Source organism: Trachemys scripta, chromosome 5 (genome assembly GCF_013100865.1).
Source record: "Trachemys scripta elegans isolate TJP31775 chromosome 5, CAS_Tse_1.0, whole genome shotgun sequence".
In the NCBI taxonomy this organism is placed as follows: Eukaryota; Metazoa; Chordata; order Testudines; family Emydidae; genus Trachemys; species Trachemys scripta.
The window spans coordinates 5,137,977-5,157,825 of NC_048302.1; the positions used below are offsets into that span (position 1 = coordinate 5,137,977).

Below are 19,849 nucleotides of genomic sequence, written 5' to 3' on the forward strand. Positions count from 1 at the left end.
CCCTTACTCACGCCAATAGGACTTTTACTCACGTGAATCATCCCATTGATGGTAGAACTACCTGTGTCAGTAACTGCTCCTCAGTGTGCTCACGGCTTGTAAGGTGGAGACATCCGCTTAGGTTTGATGCACGCACAGGCGAAAGGTTGAGTTGGTTCTTACATTATCTGAACAGGTTTGCCCATCTGTACTGGAGATGGGTACTCTGGAGAGAAGGACTAGGTGTGCTTTTTCTAACATTGTAGCTGAGCTTGTAAAACAAGTTATTAGCCCAGTTTAATTACTATTCTTTAAAAGGGAGTACCTCATTTTAGTCTCTCTCTATATGGATAAATGAATCAAGGTTCAAAGATCATTTTAGAGAAAAATCCAGTTTTGGTCTTTGTTTTGCTTTTTGTGACTAAACATTTGCTCGTATTTTTTTAAACACATACATTCTGCAAGCTATAGGCAGGACAATGATACATTTAGTAGGCCTGTATTGAACAATACAGCTTCATTTTCAAGTCTGCTGCAATGCATGTGCAGTAGCTACTTTTCACAACAGTTGTATTGAGCCACCAGCCCATAGTGATAATGTTATGATCGAATGGCACCGGTTCCTCTGATACTGAATACTGTCCAAGTGACTAATGGATCCGGTGTGTTGCCAATGTAATGTATGAATCATAATGACGGCATTGACATTGTATTGGGTCTTAAGGAGTTTGTCACATCAAACAATGACATTGGTGTTGTTTTCTTTTTTCTCTTTTTTTCAATGGTGGTATCTTTTATATTAACTAATCATTGCAATGCTATTTTGTATTGAGCATATTAGGCCCTGTTTCTGCAATTAGGTGTATAGGGAGTCCCATTGGCTTCAGTGGAGCTCTGCATGAATGCCGGGTTCTGTCTACACAGATCCAGTTGCAGGGCTAGGGCTCTGTTTTGCATACAGCATCTTCCATACAAACTCTGCGAAGAGAGTCAGATAACTCAGAGCAGTTCAGAGCTGCTGCTGTAACTACGGAGATGTAACCGCAAATGCTGTTATGGTATCCAAGGAACTTCTGAATATTTTTCCAACATTGCTCCTTTGTCTGCTTTTGTTTTTATGATTTTTCTAAAGAGAATTTAAAAGCACTGCATTCAAATATGCATTAAGGCTCTCTTCTGAATGACAGAAACAAGAAACAAGGAACCGGCAGCTCTTTTAACAGTCATGTAGCACACTTGTTGCGACAGGGTGCAACTGGGCAGAGCTGGATAGGTTGAGGATAAAGGGGGAGAGAATGCTGCCAGTTACATGCATAAAGTTCCCATTGGCTTCCATGGGACTTGCTGCTATGCAATGAAGAGCAGAATTTGGCTTTACGTGACTTCAGTGACTGCCTGGGATTGGCCAGCTAAAGACAAATCGAAGGTCTGTTTTTAGCTTGAAGAAGCGAATATTCAATACAAATGTTTTACAAATGAACGCAGTTCTGCTGATCAAGCTTAGTTTTTTTGTAGACTGTCCGGAATTGTTTGGATTTACCAAAAGCGTGTGTGTTTGTCTGGCTGTCACCTGTCCGGAGATGAAAAATATGCAGTGTCACTGAGGAATGAGGTTGCGTCTGGGAAATGTGGGTAATTTGGATGGGGATCTGGACAGCAACTAACAGCTTGCAACAAAATGAGGAGGGTTGAGGGGAAAAAGCATTTTAGACTTTTTCTTCCCCTTGACATGCTGTTGCTAAGTGCAGAGTCCAGCCCTATTCCTAATAAAGATTTCAATGGAGCTCTATAGGTTGGTTATTGTATGGTACATAGCCGACACCAAATAAGCCAGCTAACAAAGGGATTGGTTCTGAGGACTGTGTTCAGCTTTTACTCAGTCTTCACTAGGGCAGCTCTCACTGAATAATGAGAAGGGTGAAATAAAAACAGAGTAAGGCCCTCAGGAGCTGATAAAGTATGCCAGGCATACAACGAAAATGAATCCTACTAGAGTTTAATTGAGGAAGAAGGATGCCTCAGTGATTAGGGCACTAGTATGGGACCATGAGACTGGAGTTCAGGTCCTTGCTCTGCACAGACGTCCCATGTGGCCATGGGCAAATCCCTTCCCCATTCTGTCTCTCTATTCCTCATCTGTAACATAGGGATCATTACTTCACAGGGATGTTATGAGGGTAAATACATTAAAGATGCTAAGGGGCTCAAATACCCCAATAATGGGCCCATATAAATATAATGGAGCCTTAGATAATAATACCTCGCTCTTACGTAGAGCGTTTCTTCAATAGATCTCAAACTGCTTTACAAAGGAGGTCTGTAGCATTATCCACATGTTGCAGACAGAGAAACTGAGGCACGGAGAGTGCAAGTGATTTGCCCAAAATCACCCAGCAAGCCAGTGGCCAAGTTGGGAATAGAATCCAGATCTCCTGAGTTCCAGTCCGGTGCCCTATCCACTAGGCAACACTCCTTAGACTGATTCACATCATGTTAGTCTCTTTTGTATGTTAGCTAGTCTGTTTTCATGGCTGTAGTGTCATGTTCATTTTTTATTTGGCTATTGCCAAAATACCGCTGCTGCCATGGTAAAGTCAGCTCTGTTTTGTTGACTGTAACCTAGAAGGGCAGCTTGCTGGCATTTCTCTGGTTCATAGATCATTACAGTCTACGTTTAGCCTGCAGTGTGGAGGGGAATTGGTCTGATGGCTTCACGTGAGTCCAGAGAAGTAAGCCCAGTATGTTAAATAGGATGCAGATAAAATACAAGGGAGCGTTTGGTGCAGAATAATTTTGTGGGCAATGAATAACTTTTCAGAGCATGGTCTTTCAGGAGAGATGTTAAAGTAAAGGAGACAGCATTTGCTGTTGTGTCTGTCCAAGAAGCATGGACTTAGGGGTTCCAAGTGCCAGTCAGATAACAAAGGTCTCTGTTTTCAGCATAGCACTTGGGCTGTTGTTAACAGGTGTTCTTCTCCACCTGCACATCATGTGAATCAGAAGGGAAACTGGCTACCCTGTGCCTTTATGGCACAACCTCTAGTAAGGAAGCGGTCCGGAGAAGCATTGCCTCGGGGCAGCAGAATGTTCACGGAGAGCGCGCACACTGCTGCGAGTACCCTTGTATGCAGCTTACTCCCCATACCGTGGCCCAGGACATTGGGGAGAGATGTGGCTCCCCTTCCCCACTACATGCACTTGGGGTAATAGGATGAGTGAGGTCCCAGATCTCCTGGAAGCACAGAGATTCAGCCTGATCCTTATGGAGGAACACTAGGGTTGGCAGGTGTTATGTTCATGGCACACACCGAGAAAAGTCAGATTAAAACCAAAATGCACTTGCTGGAAGGTAACACTGCTTCATTTCTTAGAATTTAGAATGTTAACCCACAAGAACCTCAAACCAGAGAGAGACAATGCAGGCTGCTCTCTAAAAAACGAAAGAGACAACTTACTCTACCTTACTCTAGGCTGGCCTTAGACAGCCTGACTCCTCTGATTCCACACGTCCCTGGAGAGCCTCCTACCCTGCAAGCAGGACCAGGAAACTCCTTAGGATTTGAATTAGCATCTTATAATTTTTACAGTTTTCAATATACCATCAACATCTCCTTATATCCTCACCTGGCTACCTGAAATATCCTACCTAATGACAGAGAATACAGCGTATCATGGGGAACAAACACCTGAACCCCTCTTCTTAATTTAAAGTCGACAGCACTACAATTTGACAACTGTCACTTCCGGCCATGAATTAGCTCCCTCCCCAGTAAGATGGTAATGCTGTGTGTTCCTCTAAGGGAGAATTCTGCGGACATTCCATGAGTTATGGGCTGTGCTTTAATTATTAGCATATGGGGGGTGGGGGAGAGAGGTAGGGACTCTGATGCATTCAGCGAATGATTGATAGCCTTCTGCTTCTCTACTCAGTAATAGCTATATGTCTGTGTCTTAAGAAAAAACAAATATCAATGGCTGACCATTAGAGCTGTGATTTATCTGTGTGTCTTAAGACTGGGAGTTGATGGGATCAATTCCAGGCTTAACAGGACTCTACTCAATTAAGAAGAAAGATTTTTTTTAAAGATGCTATCTGCCTATTAAAGTTAGTTGAGCCTGGAGCTGGCTTTATTCATCAAATTCAATGGGCTCCCTGCCAAGTTTACATGACTTTCCAAGATCCTGGGACTCTGGAAACAGTAGAGTCTCCCCAGATGCCCCCTCAATTTAAAAGGCACTGAGTTGGGTGCCCTTTCTCCCATACATAATACTAAGGAATAACCCTGTGCTAGGCCATCTCCTCCAGGCCTCTGGAACATAATACATGGAGTAAGGATAATCACACAAGCTGACTTCATTCCCAGCAGGATATCTTTTGACAGGCATGGCAGGCAGTCCCCCACGGCAATTGCACTTACAAGTCATGGTGTGAATGGAAATTCACAGGCTATTCCAGAAATGCATGCTGTAATTCAAAGAAAACCCATGTCTCATAAGAGTTGAAAATATTGTGGTGTCTCTGCACAGAAGTACAAAATGATGTACTAGTTATGAATGATCATTTATATGGTAGTATCACTGAGAGATCAGGGCCCCTTTGTGCTAGGTGCTGTACAAAGATAATAAATGACAGGCCCGGCCTCAAAGAGCATACAGTCTAAAGGGACAAGACAGGGCCATGTTGGGAGGGGAGACAGAGACACTCGGCACATTAGTGGCCAAACAGGAATAGAGTCTCTTGTGTTCCAATCTAGTACCCTATCTGTGGATTACATTGCCTGCTGTTACTCAGAGCTCTTCCACTGATTCATAATATCTTTGTCAGGTATAAAAATGATGTTTGCCATCCCTGGTTATCTAACTATTGTACTCTCCATCTACATAATGCAGCATGCAGTCTACCTTATGGAACCGCAATATTTCCTGTCTTTCAGAGCATGTACCATTGAAAATTAAAATTTTCATTTCTCGTTTAGATGCCTTCAGATTTCCAAATAAATCAAACACCTTTCTGTCAGATTACAAATAACTTTGGATGGTTTTATACAAAAATTATTGCAAGCAAATGCATGAATCTGTAAGATGTTATTATGACCCTTAAATGCAATAAGACTACAGTAGTTCTTACGCCCTGGAAAAAAGCACATGGTTAAAGGACATAAGCCATTCTATCTGTGTAACAGCTACAGAATTATCTTTCAAAATTTACAAGCTGATTTTCATAAAAGCAAGTACTTTGCATCATAATGACCATAGCAGATGCATCTTAAATGTACCATGGGAAAAATACGCAACCCAAAAAACTAGTTAAATGCTAGTGGGAAAATCCATTAAAAAAGACCCAACTGTGTGAGTAAGAGTAGCTTAAGGTAGACAAATATTGCTCAGCAATGTGTACTGTGCTCTACAAGTCATTATTCCAACAAGATGCTTTAAGTGCAGCAATTAATCTGAAGCTTTAAAATGTTATACTGTGCTACACATAAATTACATCATCATCAATTATTTTGGAAGTCAAGGAACGAGAAGAGTTGAGGAGAGAAATGAACAAACATTTATAAAGTCTAAATGGAACGTATGGGTCTATTGCCTAAAACCAATCTCTGAATTTTGGATCTAAAGAACAGGCTAAACTCATCCCTCAGTCAGACATACATTAACATTAGTGGGGTTGATGGGCAGTATCAAAAAGCAGAATTATGCCAGGGTCTAGAACACGTTAAAATATCAGAGCTAAATTCTGAAGCTGCTGTATTGTACATTGAGTCGGGCAAAGGGATTTTGCACCTGCGAAAGGGTTAAGTCTCTGCAGAAGAGTTTTATTATGCTGACTTATTCAAAAATGTGTTAAACAAGGAGTGTTTCAATTAAGCAGAAAAGTTATTAAATCAGCTTGTCTTCACTGGGTTTTTTAAATGAAAAATAAAAGACTATTTGAGCGTGTGTCAAGAACAGGAACCAGGGAACTTAATGGAATCAGCAAATTAAGAGATGTAAGAGACATATTCAGTAATCCATTACATCCCTTTGCCAGTGAAGAATTGTCACTTACAGAATATTGTGGGGTGATTTGTCTAGCTTCCCTTGGGAAAATTACTCAACCCTTATTGTTAAGAAAATACAGCTTACTCTCATGACTAAATTTTCATGGAAGCACAGAAATTGTGGCTGGAAAAACTGAAATTGTCATGTAATCTATCTCTACAGTGTCAAGACATAAGTGTATACAATAGCATATCCTGAGCATTAAATCACTCCAGATATAGTCCTTATAACAGTTCTCATGGGTACCCGATGTTCAGTCTGAAAGATCATATGGTTTCCATATATTCAGCCAAAATTTTTCTTTGTTCCTATTAGTCTTATGTCTATCTGACTGAATTGCTCTAAAGATCTTCTCTTTCTGCCTCTTGGGTGTTTGCACCATTTAGACTGCATATCCCCACACATAGTCACCTTTTGGGTGTCCAACTGGGGACACTTTGGGCCTGATTTCAGAGGCTCTGAATCTGAGTCCTTCCCATGCTGCCAGATAGTGCCTGGAGTATGAACAAGGCTCCACCATCCCTGTCTATCCTGGGTCACTATTTGCATGCCCTCTACACTGTTAAGAATCATAAGCTATTGCATGCTTTTTAAAAGAGATCGGTTCTAGGAATTGTTTGGGGAAAGTTCTCTGGTCTGTGTTCTACAGGACAGCATCCAGGAATGATGCCAGCTTTTCTGCCGCTCTAGGTGGCGGAATGTCCTGCCCCGAAATGCCACCCCCCACAGAGGCAGCGGAAGGTCCCGCCGCCGAAATACTGCCACGGTTGCCGCCCCCCAAATTGTAGTGCCCTAGTTGACCACCTAGGTCGCCTAATGGGCTGCGGCGGCCCTGAGGGTATCAAAGATGATTACAGAGGCTACCCTTTGGGCCTTGCAATCTATGAATACGTTTTCCTTCTCTGAGTACTGTTCAATGGAGGGATTCGTTCAGTTGGCCCCCTTGTATGTCCCTTCAGCCCCCAATAGTACAACTGCCATGGCAGATGCTCTGGCTTCATTCTTCACACAGCTCTCAGATATTTCCATCTTCTTCTCTGGATAACTTCAGATATAAGGGGGTGTTGAACTCTGACAAGTTCACTTGTTATATATTCATTCAATATAATACCTAGTATTGTCCTGGAGTGGTTGCTGTCACAAGCATTTAGATATCATCTGTACCTTTGGTGGATTTCCAGCTTTCACATCCATATGCTAAGATGGAAATAATATTTGAGTTAAAGAGTCGTAGTTTGATCTGCAAATTGGAGATTTCTGGTGACCAATTACTGAGTAAGCTGATGAATGCAGCTGCCACCTTGCCAGTTTGTGCCATTATTTCCTCCTGGACGACCCCATTGGCTTGTGCATTACTGAGTTGGGCACTGCCAGGCTTCTCATTCGATTTGTTTTTTCATGACTGATTATTAATCCCATCTGTTTTGCAGTACTGGACAGTCTTTCCATCTTTGCTTGAACTTTGGTTGAGCTCGCACTTAGAAAAGCTATGTCATAAGGCTAAAGGGATTTTGGGCTGTATAAGTAGGGGCATTGCCAGCAGATCGAGGAATGTGATCGTTCCCCTTTATTCGACATTGGTGAGGCCTCATCTGGAATACTGTGTCCAGTTTTGGGCCCCACACTACAAGAAGGATGTGGAAATATTGGAAAGAGTCCAGTAGAGGGCAACAAAAATGATTAGGGGTCTGGAGCACATGACTTATGAGGAGAGGCTGAGGGAACTGGGATTGTTTAGTCTCCAGAAGAGAAGAATGAGGGGGGATTTGATAGCAGCCTTCAACTACCTGAAGGGCGGTTCCAAAGAGGATGGAACTCGGCTGTTCTCAGTGGTGGCAGATGACAGAACAAGGAGAAATGGTCTCAAGTTGCAGTGGGGGAGGTCCAGGTTGGATATTAGGAAACACTATTTCACTAGGAGGGTGGTGAAGCAATGGAATGCGTTACCTAGGGAAGTGGTGGAGTCTCCTTCCTTGGAGGTTTTTAAGGCCCGGCTTGACAAAGCCCTAGCTGGGATGATTTAGTTGGGAATTGGTCCTGCTTTGAGCAGGGGGTTGGACTAGATGACCTCTTGAGGTCCCTTCCAACCCTGGTATTCTATGATTCTATGATCAGCAAAATCTAGATTTTACAGTGCATTGCTGTGAGCTATGCAATGGCTATGTTGTATCCTTCTACACTTTGCCATTGACTTCATTATGAGACAATGCCAAACAGTGGAGGTAAAGAGAACACATCATCATTAGAGACCAGTGTCTGTGTTGAATCATTCACTCAGGCCTGCATTTACTTTCACATGCTGCATCTTGATAGAAAGCCTTGATGCTGTTAACTACACCTCTATCCCAATATAACACGACCCGATAGAACACGAATTCGGATATAACACGGTAAAGCAGCGGCTCTGGGTGGGGGGGGGAGGCTGCAGACTCCGGCGGATCAAAGCAAGTTCAATATAACGTGGTTTCACCTATAACGCGGTAAGATTTTTTGGCTCCTGAGGACAACGTTATATCGGGGTAGAGGTGTATTTTAGTTGGCATATCACAATGCTTCAAGATGTTCCACAGTGAATTGCAATGGTGCCAAGCTCCCACAATTCCAACTGGAGTAATAGCAGATCTGCAATGGGCTCGTTCTTATGTTGGGCACCCAAAAATAGAGACAGCATCCTAAAATCAGTAGCCATTTTAGAAGATGTTGACCACGGTGTTTAACTCTTTTAATTTTTCCTTATAAATCAATCTCTCCGGCACTGCATGTGTTGCCTTTCTCTGGACTCCTTGTTTGCACTCTTTTGAATACCAGAGTGTCCCAAAGAGCCAGAGGCAGTGTTCTAGCTGCACTCTTGCCTGTGCTCTAGAAACAGTTGTTGTGGCTTATTTATAATTGTAGGATTATTATTATTTATTCCAACTGCAGCTGCACAAACACAAGCAAGGCCTCTAGTGTATCCCCAACCTGTGAAGTGGTACTGTCCAATATTGCAATGACTTTCTGTGCTATTATATCACATTGCAAGCTCATATCTAATTACTTACTATGCACTCTCTCTCCCCTATGTCCTTTTCAGCATAGCTATTTTGCATGCATATCCCTCTCACCTGCATCTCTGTTTCTGTGTAGTTTCTCCAGATGTTTTAGCTTGTATTTGTTCCAGGGAGAGCTCTGTTATTTCCTTTCCATATTTCTAACCTCCCTGTCCCTTTGTATTATTTATGTGCTCTTCAATACTGGAAACATTAGTCCCGGAGTCCTCACGCATGGATAGGCTCGGCAGAATTCAGCTTTTATTTTTTATAATGACGATGAATAATATCAATGTTTATTTTACACCTTTTTTTCATTTTTTATCTATTTACATTTTCCCACTTGCACAACACTATTGTTTTTAAGCATTTTTGTTCTATTTGTATCCATATAAATGTTCACAGTTTGGGGAAATGATGTGGGGAGGGGGGATGGTCAGACAACAATTCTTTAATGACAGAAGACTCTGTGATTTAAAAAGTTAAAGCTTTATACCCATCAAACCACAAATTGTCAAATCTCACGTCCGCATTTACAAAATAAATATCCATAACTCAAACTCTAATAATTTCTCATGCAGCACTTTTCATACTGTGGATTTTGATGATTATTGATGGAAATATTTCTTCTTCAGTTTGGGTGTACAGTGAAATCAACGTTTACCGACGTTTACTAATAAAAATCGAATCCTCCCAAGTCTAAGCATGGTTGTAGATGTTAAATTAAATGGGCGGTGACAGCATTTTGTTCGCAGCTGCTTCCTCTACCCCAAACCTGATAGATTGTTTTGCTCATTGCCCCTTTTTACAGCCAGTTCTCTGTGGAGAAAGCCACAGGAAGGGGCCAGAGGGGCCGGAATGCTTCGCACTCCTGGGTTCGGTGAAGTCTTCCTTCTTCCATGGAATTTAAACAGCACTAAGCTTCCCCCTGTTGATTACCTTCACAATCAACATCTTCCTCATGGGGAGAACGAGGTTCAGGGTGACTTCCTCTCTGATTAGATTCTGTACTCTCTGGAACATGCAGTTTTGCTGTGTGTAATTGAGGAATCTCTTTGATCCCGTTCCCTCCACTAAATAAAGACACTAAACTAGGGAGATGGTTGTCCCTAGGAAGAATGGCGGCAGAATTTCTCAGTCATGACATATTTTGACCTCTCAGAGTGGCAATAGGATGTCCTTTATAGATACCATTTTAATAAGAGTTGGATTCATAGTTTCCAAGGCCAGAAGGGACCATAGTGAATATCTAGCCTGACCTGTGTAACACAGGCCAGAGAACTTGCCCAAAAGATGAGTGTTTTGAAGAAAATCATAGGGCAGGATTGTCCCTCGGCCTGCAGATAGGTAACAGAGTGGGCAAGCTAAGACAGTGCCCGGTGTCCTGCCATCTTGCATAGCTGCCCAAAGGCTGGGCCCAATAGCAGGCTGCAATGTGACCTGAGCACTAGGACTGTGTGAGGCTAGATCAGCTGCTCTAGCTAGTCTTTCTAAATAAAACAGAGACGGTACTTGGCCAAAAGCTGTTTGTCGTCGCTCCACTGATGAAACGAAGCCAGAATGAAGGCGCAAGAAAGATGCAATCGCTGGGCCTGAATTACCTCTCGCTCACACCTGTGTAGCACTCATTTTGCAGCAGTGAAGTGACACCTGTGTAAGTGAGACCAGAATGGGACCCCATAGTGTTCACCACACACTGTAGCCATGGTAACCTGCAGTTCAGCTTTTCACTTAGTAACATAGAGGAAGGTGACAACTTTATGTCCTCTTTACAGTTTAGTGTTTTGGCTGTTTATAATAAGGGACAGGACTGGCTGATTTCAGGGCAACTCCACGCCAGCAAATCCCCTCCACATCTCTTGTTACTGCTCTGAGATTGACTCCACTAACGTAGAGCGCCAAAGAGCACTTTTCATCCCGGTATCCTCACTAGCTGCCCGGTCCGGCAAGGTGCTGACTGCCCTCAGCGTCCGTTGACTTCAGCGAGACGTGAGGATGCCCGGATTTCACTGGATTGGGCTCTCTCTCATGAACTGTGAACTCGACCTCCTAAGCTCCATCCCAACAGCCAAACCAGGTGGTACAGATCGCATCAGCCCTCTCTCCAGGAGCAGTTAGGGCCCTGGTTCAGCAAGGCACTAGATCATGTGCCTAACTTTAAGCTCATGAGTAGACCTACTGAAGACGACCTTGCTGACCTAGGACACTGGAAAATATCTCTGGTATTTTGTGACCCCTGCAGTGCTCAAGATTACCGAGAGCTTTGGGACCTTGAAATTAGTGATGCCAAGGGGTTAGTAATTGTGCATCTCGACACATAGCAACCGAACTGCTTTGGTACTTACACCTTGTCTTTCAAGATGGCTGCTTGCCATCATGCCAGTAACTCTGGGGTGACAAGTCCTTGCATCTTTTGGCAGGTTTTTAAAAATGACTGGGGAAAAGCCAGATGTATCTTGGAGAAGGTTGTGTGTCAGCTATATCTGGAGGGATCACGGGGAGACTACATTTTAGGGGCTAGAACTTGCTGAGTGACCTTCTATAAAGAGGAGGGAAGATTTAAGTGTGTGTCTTAAGGAGACACCAAACCAGCTAGGAAGAAATGTCTCAGGGAACTAGAGGCTGGATGAACCGGGTACCCTGAGGTACATCTCCCATTGTGTACGAGTGATTTGGAGCCTGAAGCTGATTTCAAACTGCTGTCAATCAGTCCATATCCCATGGCAGTCAGTGGCATTACACCACTGCTTCAGATCAAAAGCAGGCCCTTTCTATCCGTGGTTAGGGCTCAGTTGTTCCCCTTGGGCGTAGTCCATCTGAGTTGGTCACACAGTGCCATGCTTTTCATGGCCACTGTCGGTAGACAGGATACTGGGCTAGATGGACCTTGGGTCTGACCCGGTACGGCCGTTCTTATGTTCTTATGCTGCCCTCAGGAGGCATGGAGGGGCTGTGCACCTGCCCCCCACTACTGCACCCCTTGTGGAGAGCAACTCACTTCCTGCCCTCTGCCATAGTCTGCCTCCCACCCTGTCCCAGATGCCATGTGTACCTGGGGGAGCAGGTACAGAATAACCTGTGTGCTCCCTCGGAGTGCAGGGCTGGGGTCCCGACCAGTTCTTACCTGGGTCATGCAAGGGGGAGGGGAAAGGCTCCTTAATCCCTCCCCCAGATACATGCCGGAATAGCCACATTTTGGGGAGTTGATCCTTAGTGTTCAGCATAAACTTGCAGTTTTGTACATTCAACAAGCGTTTCCCCGCGTTCCTTATACCAGTGCGGTTTGGGTCAGTAGATCTCGTCCCTGGCTTTCCCAGCAGTTCGGATTCAGTTATTAGTGTGTCCTAGACTCAGAGACTTTAAGGCCAGAAGGGGCCACCGTGATCATCTAATCTGACCTCTTGTACATCGCAGGCCACAGAACCTCGCCCACCCACTCCTGTGATAGGCCCCTGCCTCTGGCTGAGTTAGTGAAGTCCTCAAATCTTGATTTAAAGACTGTCTATAAAGCCCCCGGGATCTCACTCTATCTGTGTAACATACCGTAGTGAGTAAATGCAACGTGGACATAAGGACGACGGGCTCTCGATAACACACTGTAGTTGATAATAGTTTTAAAAGGAGTAACAGGATTCCAGTCCATTCTGGGCAGCTACAGATCTCAGGAGCAGTATAAAGTATCCACCACTGCCAGTTTAAATCTGGCCCACTTGGACCGATGCCCAATTCATGCTGCTGCCTTCCAAGCCAGCTCCCGCTGGTCACACAACAGCCATATTCCAGCCAGCCAATGACACTTTCTGTAGTTACCATTTGTCATTCCTCCACCCACAAGCATGTTACTGTCTCCCTTCCTAAAGGCAAAGATTAGCTGAACAAAAGCACCCCCCGCAGCCAGCAGCTCTGTTTCGGCATCATTTACCTCTACTGAGCTTTTTAAGAGGGAAAGAGAAAGGACCCTTCATTTAAGGGACAAGCCATTCTGTCATAAACTGACATTCACTAGAGTTGGTTTTTATTAACTCTGCTCTGGAGCACAGGCAGTGCCCTGCTGGAATCGTCATTCATCTCTAACACATTTCACAGCCTGAGCAATTTCTGGGCTGCCTACTCACCCTGCTGTGGACTCGGCAGCCAGGTCTGTGACACACACACACACACCGGTTTTCAAAGCCGCGATCTGTTTCAACCAGTCTGCTTTCCACCCACGCAACTTGGAGCCCAATCCAAAAGCTGTGGGAGTCCAGGGGAGTCTTTGCGTGGACGAGGATCAGGCCCCGAACTCCAACCCTAGATATAAAACTTGTCACAAATACAAACGTTGTTGGGTTGATCGGTTTGTTCTTTGAATTTCATCAAGCACTTTGTTTCTGTAAAATAAACCTTTCTAGAGGTTTGGAACCCAGAAAAGAACAGCTCCAAGCTTGAGCAGTATGGTGACAGAGCACGGAGAGCCAGCCACTGACCCGGCATGCTGCTCACTGAGGGTATTCTACACTGCAGTGTAAACCCAGGGGTTGAACTCAGGCTTCCACCAACACATAAATTGTGCTAACCCAGGGCTCGTACCCAGGGTCCCAGACCACACAGGGATGGAGGGTCCAAGCCCAAGTCAAGCTGGGACCCAGGGTTCAAGTCCTGTTGCTTTGCAGTGTAGATGCAGCCCCGCTGGACTCATGCCCTGGATGTCTGCCGAAAGTATCCCATGGGCCAACTTTCTTTGTCCTCTGGATGGTCGATTTTCCCACATTGCCCCACAAGCACAGGGCTAGCGCAGCCCCATTTTGGGAGGGTGCTAGGAAGTCTGGTTAGACTCAGGCCTGCAAAATGCAGTGTAGATGCTGGAGTCCCAGTTTGGGATCCAGGGTGCAACAATTCCTAACCTGGGGTTACAGATGAGTGTAGATGCTCAAGCCCTAGGTTGACAAACTCGACTCGAGTTCTACCAACCCTGGTCTTACACTGCAGCATAGTCGTAGTTAGGCACTAAGTAGCTCCCCCACAGAATCCCAGAGAAGGACGTTCAGAAGCTCAGGAAGGATGTGCAAAGGGAAGGAGCGAGGGCTAGCGGAGCTCAGGGGAAGCCAGGTCTCTGGCTGGTGAGATCGCTTCCTCTTCTTCTCCTTCTCCCTGAAGGAAGTGCTGAGGACTGAAGGACATTGCAGGTGGAAATGCCACACGGGGTTTGTGCGGCAGCATGGTGGAGATCACATCAGTACAATCTCACAGAGGTGTTGACAATCAAGGGACATCCAAGACTGTTTTGGAGAGGCCCGAGGGTGGCTGCCCTGTTACAGGCGCTATGTGTGATATTTTATGCAAAGTAGTTAATGCGTTAATTTACATTTTTTAAAATAAGTTATATATAACCATAAACTTCAGCGTAATGAATGTGGAGGTTTAGTGCTCTTGAAAGGCCAGTTTAACAGCCCTGGTCAATGAAGTCCTCATTTAAAAGCTGGACAAGCTTCCCACATATGCTGCCTCACCATCAGGTGTGAGCTTTGCTCTGGAGGCTTTGGGGACTTCATCTCTAGGGGTAACAGTCTCCATGGCCCATGCAGTCTTTGGCCTCTATGCTGAGTCTGAGGGCTTGTCTACATTACCCACTGGATTGACAGCCAGCAATCGATCCAGTCAATTTATCATGTCTAGTCTAGACGCGATAAATGAACCGCCGAGCACTCTCCCGTCGACTCTGGTGCTCCACCAGGGCGATTGGTGGAGTCAATGGGAGAGCGTCAGCCGTCGACTTACCGCAGTGAAGACACCGTGGTGAGTAGGTCTAAGTACGTCGACTTCAGCTACGTTATTCACGTAGCTGAAGTTGTGTAACTTAGATCGATTCCCCCCGTCCCCCAGTGTAGACCAGGCATGACAGTCACTGCAAAGTGTGATGTTGAGTTTGTGCTGTGGGAGCTGGAACTGACATCCACAAACTCATCCCAAATAGGGGTCATCAGGCCTCTGTTGGACAGGAGCTTGTAGTGGCCCACAGGTGAAAGGCTCTGTAACAATGCACTGAGGCGTCCAGGCCCCCAGGAAGTGCCCGTGTCACACCTTTGAGAATGAGGCTTGCTGCCTGGAAAGATGCATTTATCAATCAAGTTCTGATCTTTCCTGGAGGCTGCACAGACAGAACCTTCCACTCCCTTGCACGAGGGCAAAATCTCACACCTCTGTCTTCTACCATCAACTGCCCCACCCAGTTCTTACAGGGACAGTTCCCATTAACCAAAATGACAGCAATAAAAACACAACAATAATACCAATATTAACACAACTTCCCAGCTCACTTCTACATTCCATGTTTGGCAATATAAATTCATTCCAACAGTTACAATTATCCCAGGGTTCTCATCCTAACTTAAGAGGGTGTCATATTTATGGTGCTGTACAGTGACTGCTGTCAGTAGGAGTGGTGAGACTAGATCCCTTGATCTCCTGGCTCCCCACCCAGGGCATGCACCCCTAGGTGTTTGCTGACTGGGATGGTGGCTCTGCCCTCTCTCCTACAGCAGGTCTGACTGTGCTAGAGCTTGGGTACTGGAAGATGAGAGTGACGATCAATAGAAAGCAAAGTAGGCCAGTTTGGTCTCGGGGTGCGGTGATGCCCAGCCTCCTTTGGTTTGCACTGAGCGGGGGGAGGGCAGGCAGGCAAGTACAAGGGGCCATGCCTCTGTTCAAGGGCTGTGCACTGGAGATCACCAGCACAGCTCCTTACTAATCCTCCCATAGGTGTTAGCTGCCTGAGAGAAGAATTATCTTTTTCATCTGCCCCAAACTACCCAACCCTTTCTCAGCTCAGTCCCTGTGTGGTCCAGAACCAGTGAAGGATAAGAGATCTCTTCCCCCCCGCCCCCTATACCAGCATTATAAGTGGCCCTGGTTACAGAATCCCTCTGACCTCTCCTCTTCTCCTCTCCTGCATGGTCCTGGGGGGCTGTCGGACCGTTTTTCACCACCTGGGGAGTGTGCCTGAGGATCTGACTGGACAGCCTTTCATGCCCACTTTGCACGCGGAGGTGTAAATAACTCTGTAGGCAGCTGAGCAGTGGATAAGCGAGACCTGGGGGGTTTATTTATTCCACACATGCTTGGTGTGTGCATGGAGCCAAGCGGGTAAAAGGAACAGGCTGCGTCCTCGCTTATTCCACGTGAAGCCGGGGCGCTCTGCTATCAGACGAAGAAAAACTCTGGAAAGCTCCCCATGTACAAGACTGACTTTTTGTCTGGAGTGTTACTGCGTTTGTGCTGTTAGCCTTGGGCAATCGATCCACACTTTCCGAAGTTCACCTGATTGTCTCTCCCCTTTATCTGCCTGTGCCAGCCGTGTAGTTCCCGTGTCTGTGTCTCGCAGCTCTCTGAAGCTCTGCCTAGCGCTGCCTTCTAATCAGGCGAGCTGGCCTGCTTTGCAGCGGGGCTGTTAGGGGAGATGTTATCCACCGCTTCCCAGCCGCTTCTTGCAAAGCAGAGCAAAGGCAAGGATCAGGATTTGTATTAACATTTTTGCACCAAGTTAAGAGGAAAGTAACGAGTGTGGAATTACACAGAGATAAAACAATGCACCTCTGTCAGGAAAAGAATATGCCCTTTCTGCCTTGTGTGTGCAGTGGGGATAGAATAGACATAGAATATCAGGGTTGGAAGGGACCTCAGGAGGTCATCTAGTCCAACCCTCTGCTCAAAGCAGGGCCAATCTCCAGACAGATTTTTGCCCCAGATCCCTAAGTGGCCCCCTCAAGGATTGAACTCACAACCCATTTTGTTGCTGTTGCAATAGACATATGTTAAATCTGTGCCCTTGTGGCACCTCTGCAATCATAGAGTCTCTGAAACCTTCCAAATTCCCAAGAAAAATGGCAGGAGTGCTGTGGGAATAAAACCTCCCGTAATCTCTGTCTAGTCACAGAGTTGACTCTTTATAAACAGCCTCTAGGAGGAAGAAAAAAGTCACTCACCATCTTTCATTCTCATTTGATGCCTATCAATCGTGCCGATAAAGCCAAAGTGCTGAAAGGGTTTGAGTTGTTTTTGATGGGTGCTGACATAGCAGGAGTGTATATCAATGAGTGTCTGACACTGAGGTGGCTTTATCATTGGCAGAGAGGCAACAAAAAGGGGTAAATGAATCAACTTTCCCCTCCATCTGTCATAGACTTTTCCCCATTGCAAAACACCGTGTCCTTTACTTCCAAGATGAGTGCCAAGCGTCCGTGCTCTGGTTTGGGAAGCAAATGCACGGACAAACATAGAAATAGGTCCAGTGGCATTTTATTGGTGGACCCCAGCATCCTGCTTTCCGCCGTAAGAGCTCCTGGCCTACCCCCTAAACCAGTCTTTGCCGCTGCTGTTTTTCAGGCGTCTGGTAGCCTGAAAGGGGAACATCCCTGCAGTAGTGACCATGTGGACATTACTTCTGGGTAAGCAGAAACTAGACCACATCGCAAGGAGGAACACACAATTTCTGAGCCACATTCAAATCCTGGTTAAATGTGGATTTAAAAACAAAATGGTTAATAAAAGGTCTCTGTTTATCCAGGATATTGTTCCGATATTCATTTTGCGTTCCCAGCTCCAGGGTTTGATAAATCAATATTTTTTCCCCTTCCCTTGTGAAAAAAAGAACGGAAAATAACCCCTGTTTTTGCCACATGCTGGGCATGAGACATACATTATCTTAATGACCCCTGCGACCCAATCTTGGGATTTGAGTCTGAGGTACCTGCCCCACTGCCTTACTGCTACATTCACAAACAAACCCAAGCAAAGAGAAAGGGAGAGAATGGAGTGCGGCTTTCAGGTTGTGGCTACATTAATGCAGAACTCCATTCTGGGTAGTTTTAGTCCTAATACCCTTCATTAGCTATCGGTCCCTTGTGCCAGTGTTTGGGAAGTGGATACAGGAGTCTATCGAAGGGTCTCAGACAACCTGGCTTTTTTCAGTATTGATTAGCTGACGTGCAGCGTGTGACTGATTCTTTTTCTGTTGTGTCTCCAGCACAGCGACACAGTCCACGACCTGCTCCTGGATGTGATCACGTGGGTCGGCATTCTGCTGTCACTCGTCTGTCTCCTGATCTGCATCTTCACCTTTTGCTTTTTCCGCGGGCTCCAGAGTGACAGGAACACAATTCACAAGAACTTGTGCATCAGCCTCTTTGTGGCCGAGCTCCTCTTCCTCATCGGGATCAATCGAACGGATCAGCCAGTAAGATACTTGGCGTAGAAATATGAAAGCATCTCCTCCCACCTTCCAGTGGAGGTAGCCGGGCCTGATCCTGGAGCAAGATGAATGTGGATACACCCTACACTCATGCTCATCTCGTTGCAGGATTGGGGCCCTGTTTGGTAACCAACAGTGAAATCCTAGTCCCTTATGCTCAGTGACAAAATCCCCATTGATGTGGATTTCACCCCAGATGTCTGTTTAAATTGTATACACCAAAGGTGTGTGTTGTTTCATGTTTCCCCAGCAACAACACAGTAATTCTCAAGAAGATGCTTTCTAGCATAAGCCCTCCTTTCTGATCCAAAGCTTATTGAAGTCAATAGGAAACTTTCTGTTTACTTCTATAGGCTTCCGATCACGCCCATATGATTTCCTGAACAAATTATCCTTGGGGGCTGAAATTCCTACTGTTTGTTCTCCACTTGAATGTTTCTGAGTAGTGAGTTAAACTCCATCTGGCTGTTTTTGAGAAAACCTCAACTTGAGCAAAAAAAAATCCAAAGGAAAAAAAGGCATTTTTCACAAGACTATTTCAGGTGCTCTGTTTGTGCTCACATACATCAAAATGGCTCTTTTTAAAGAAAAAGCCTTCAAACTTGGCAAAGACTAAGGATTAGCACCTTTGACGTCTGTGAAGCAATTTGGTTTACAAATCTCCGGGTTCTAAGCTTTGAAATGAACAAATTCTGCACGTTCAGTCTGCCGTATTCTACTGACTCTAAAAATGCCTGTGACACACTAGATAGCAGGGGAAACGTACACCATATAAAAGCAGTCACTTGTGTGGAGCTCTGCAGACAGGCAGAAATATTACTGCCGTGATTACACATTCGCCATTGGGTATTTTCGTCCCCACAGTCCCACTTGGGATGGCACCTTCATTGGAATGGCTGAGCCTACGGGACAGTGATATTCCCACAACTGCTTCTGGGGCTCAGTCCTCCTGGTTGCTGGGCTCCCCATGATGTGTGCACTGCCCTCAGCTGCCATTGAAGTCAGTGGGAGTGGAGGGGGCTCAGCACCCATCAGGATGGCTCAGCACCTTGCAGGATGATTGAGTTCTAAGAGCATCTACAGAAACCTCAGCTCGCTTACTGAATGTGCCATCGTTCAGAGAAATACGCAGAGGGACAGATTCTGTCCTCCGTCCATAGGCAGCTCAGGCCTGATATGTACCAGAAATGATGCAGGGGATGGAGCTATGGGTTGGTGGCAGGAAAGGGTCAAGGCTGTGGGTTGCCAGCAGGAAGGGCAGGGGGTGGGGCTGTGGGTCCATGGCAGGAAGGGGTCAGGGCCATGGGTTGCCAGCAAGAAGGGCAGGGGGCAGGGCTGTGGGTTACCGGCAGGAAGGGCAGGGGGTGGGGCTGTGGGTTGGTGGCAGGAAGGGGTCAGGGCCGTGGGTTGCTGGCAGGAAGGGCAGGGAGTGGGGCTGTGGGTTCCCAGTCCATGCAAGGCCCAGGGAAGTGATCTTTGTGCCGGGTTCTCCACAGAGGCTGGACTTGGGATTCACACCCACACGCCGTGGGCCGGCAGCAAAGCTGGAGCACAGTATATCTGTGGCCAT

General features: G+C 45.8%; 1 protein-coding gene across 1 annotated transcript in view; it reads left to right on the plus strand.

The window, feature by feature from the left end:
- The window catches only part of ADGRL3 (adhesion G protein-coupled receptor L3), a gene marked incomplete in the record, with an annotated part of 777,222 nt that overhangs the window by 659,937 nt on the left and 97,436 nt on the right, over window positions 1-19,849 (plus strand). Inside the window, 1 exon segment of the mRNA XM_034772562.1 lies at window positions 18,055-18,264. Coding sequence (XP_034628453.1) covers window positions 18,055-18,264 — 210 coding nt within the window.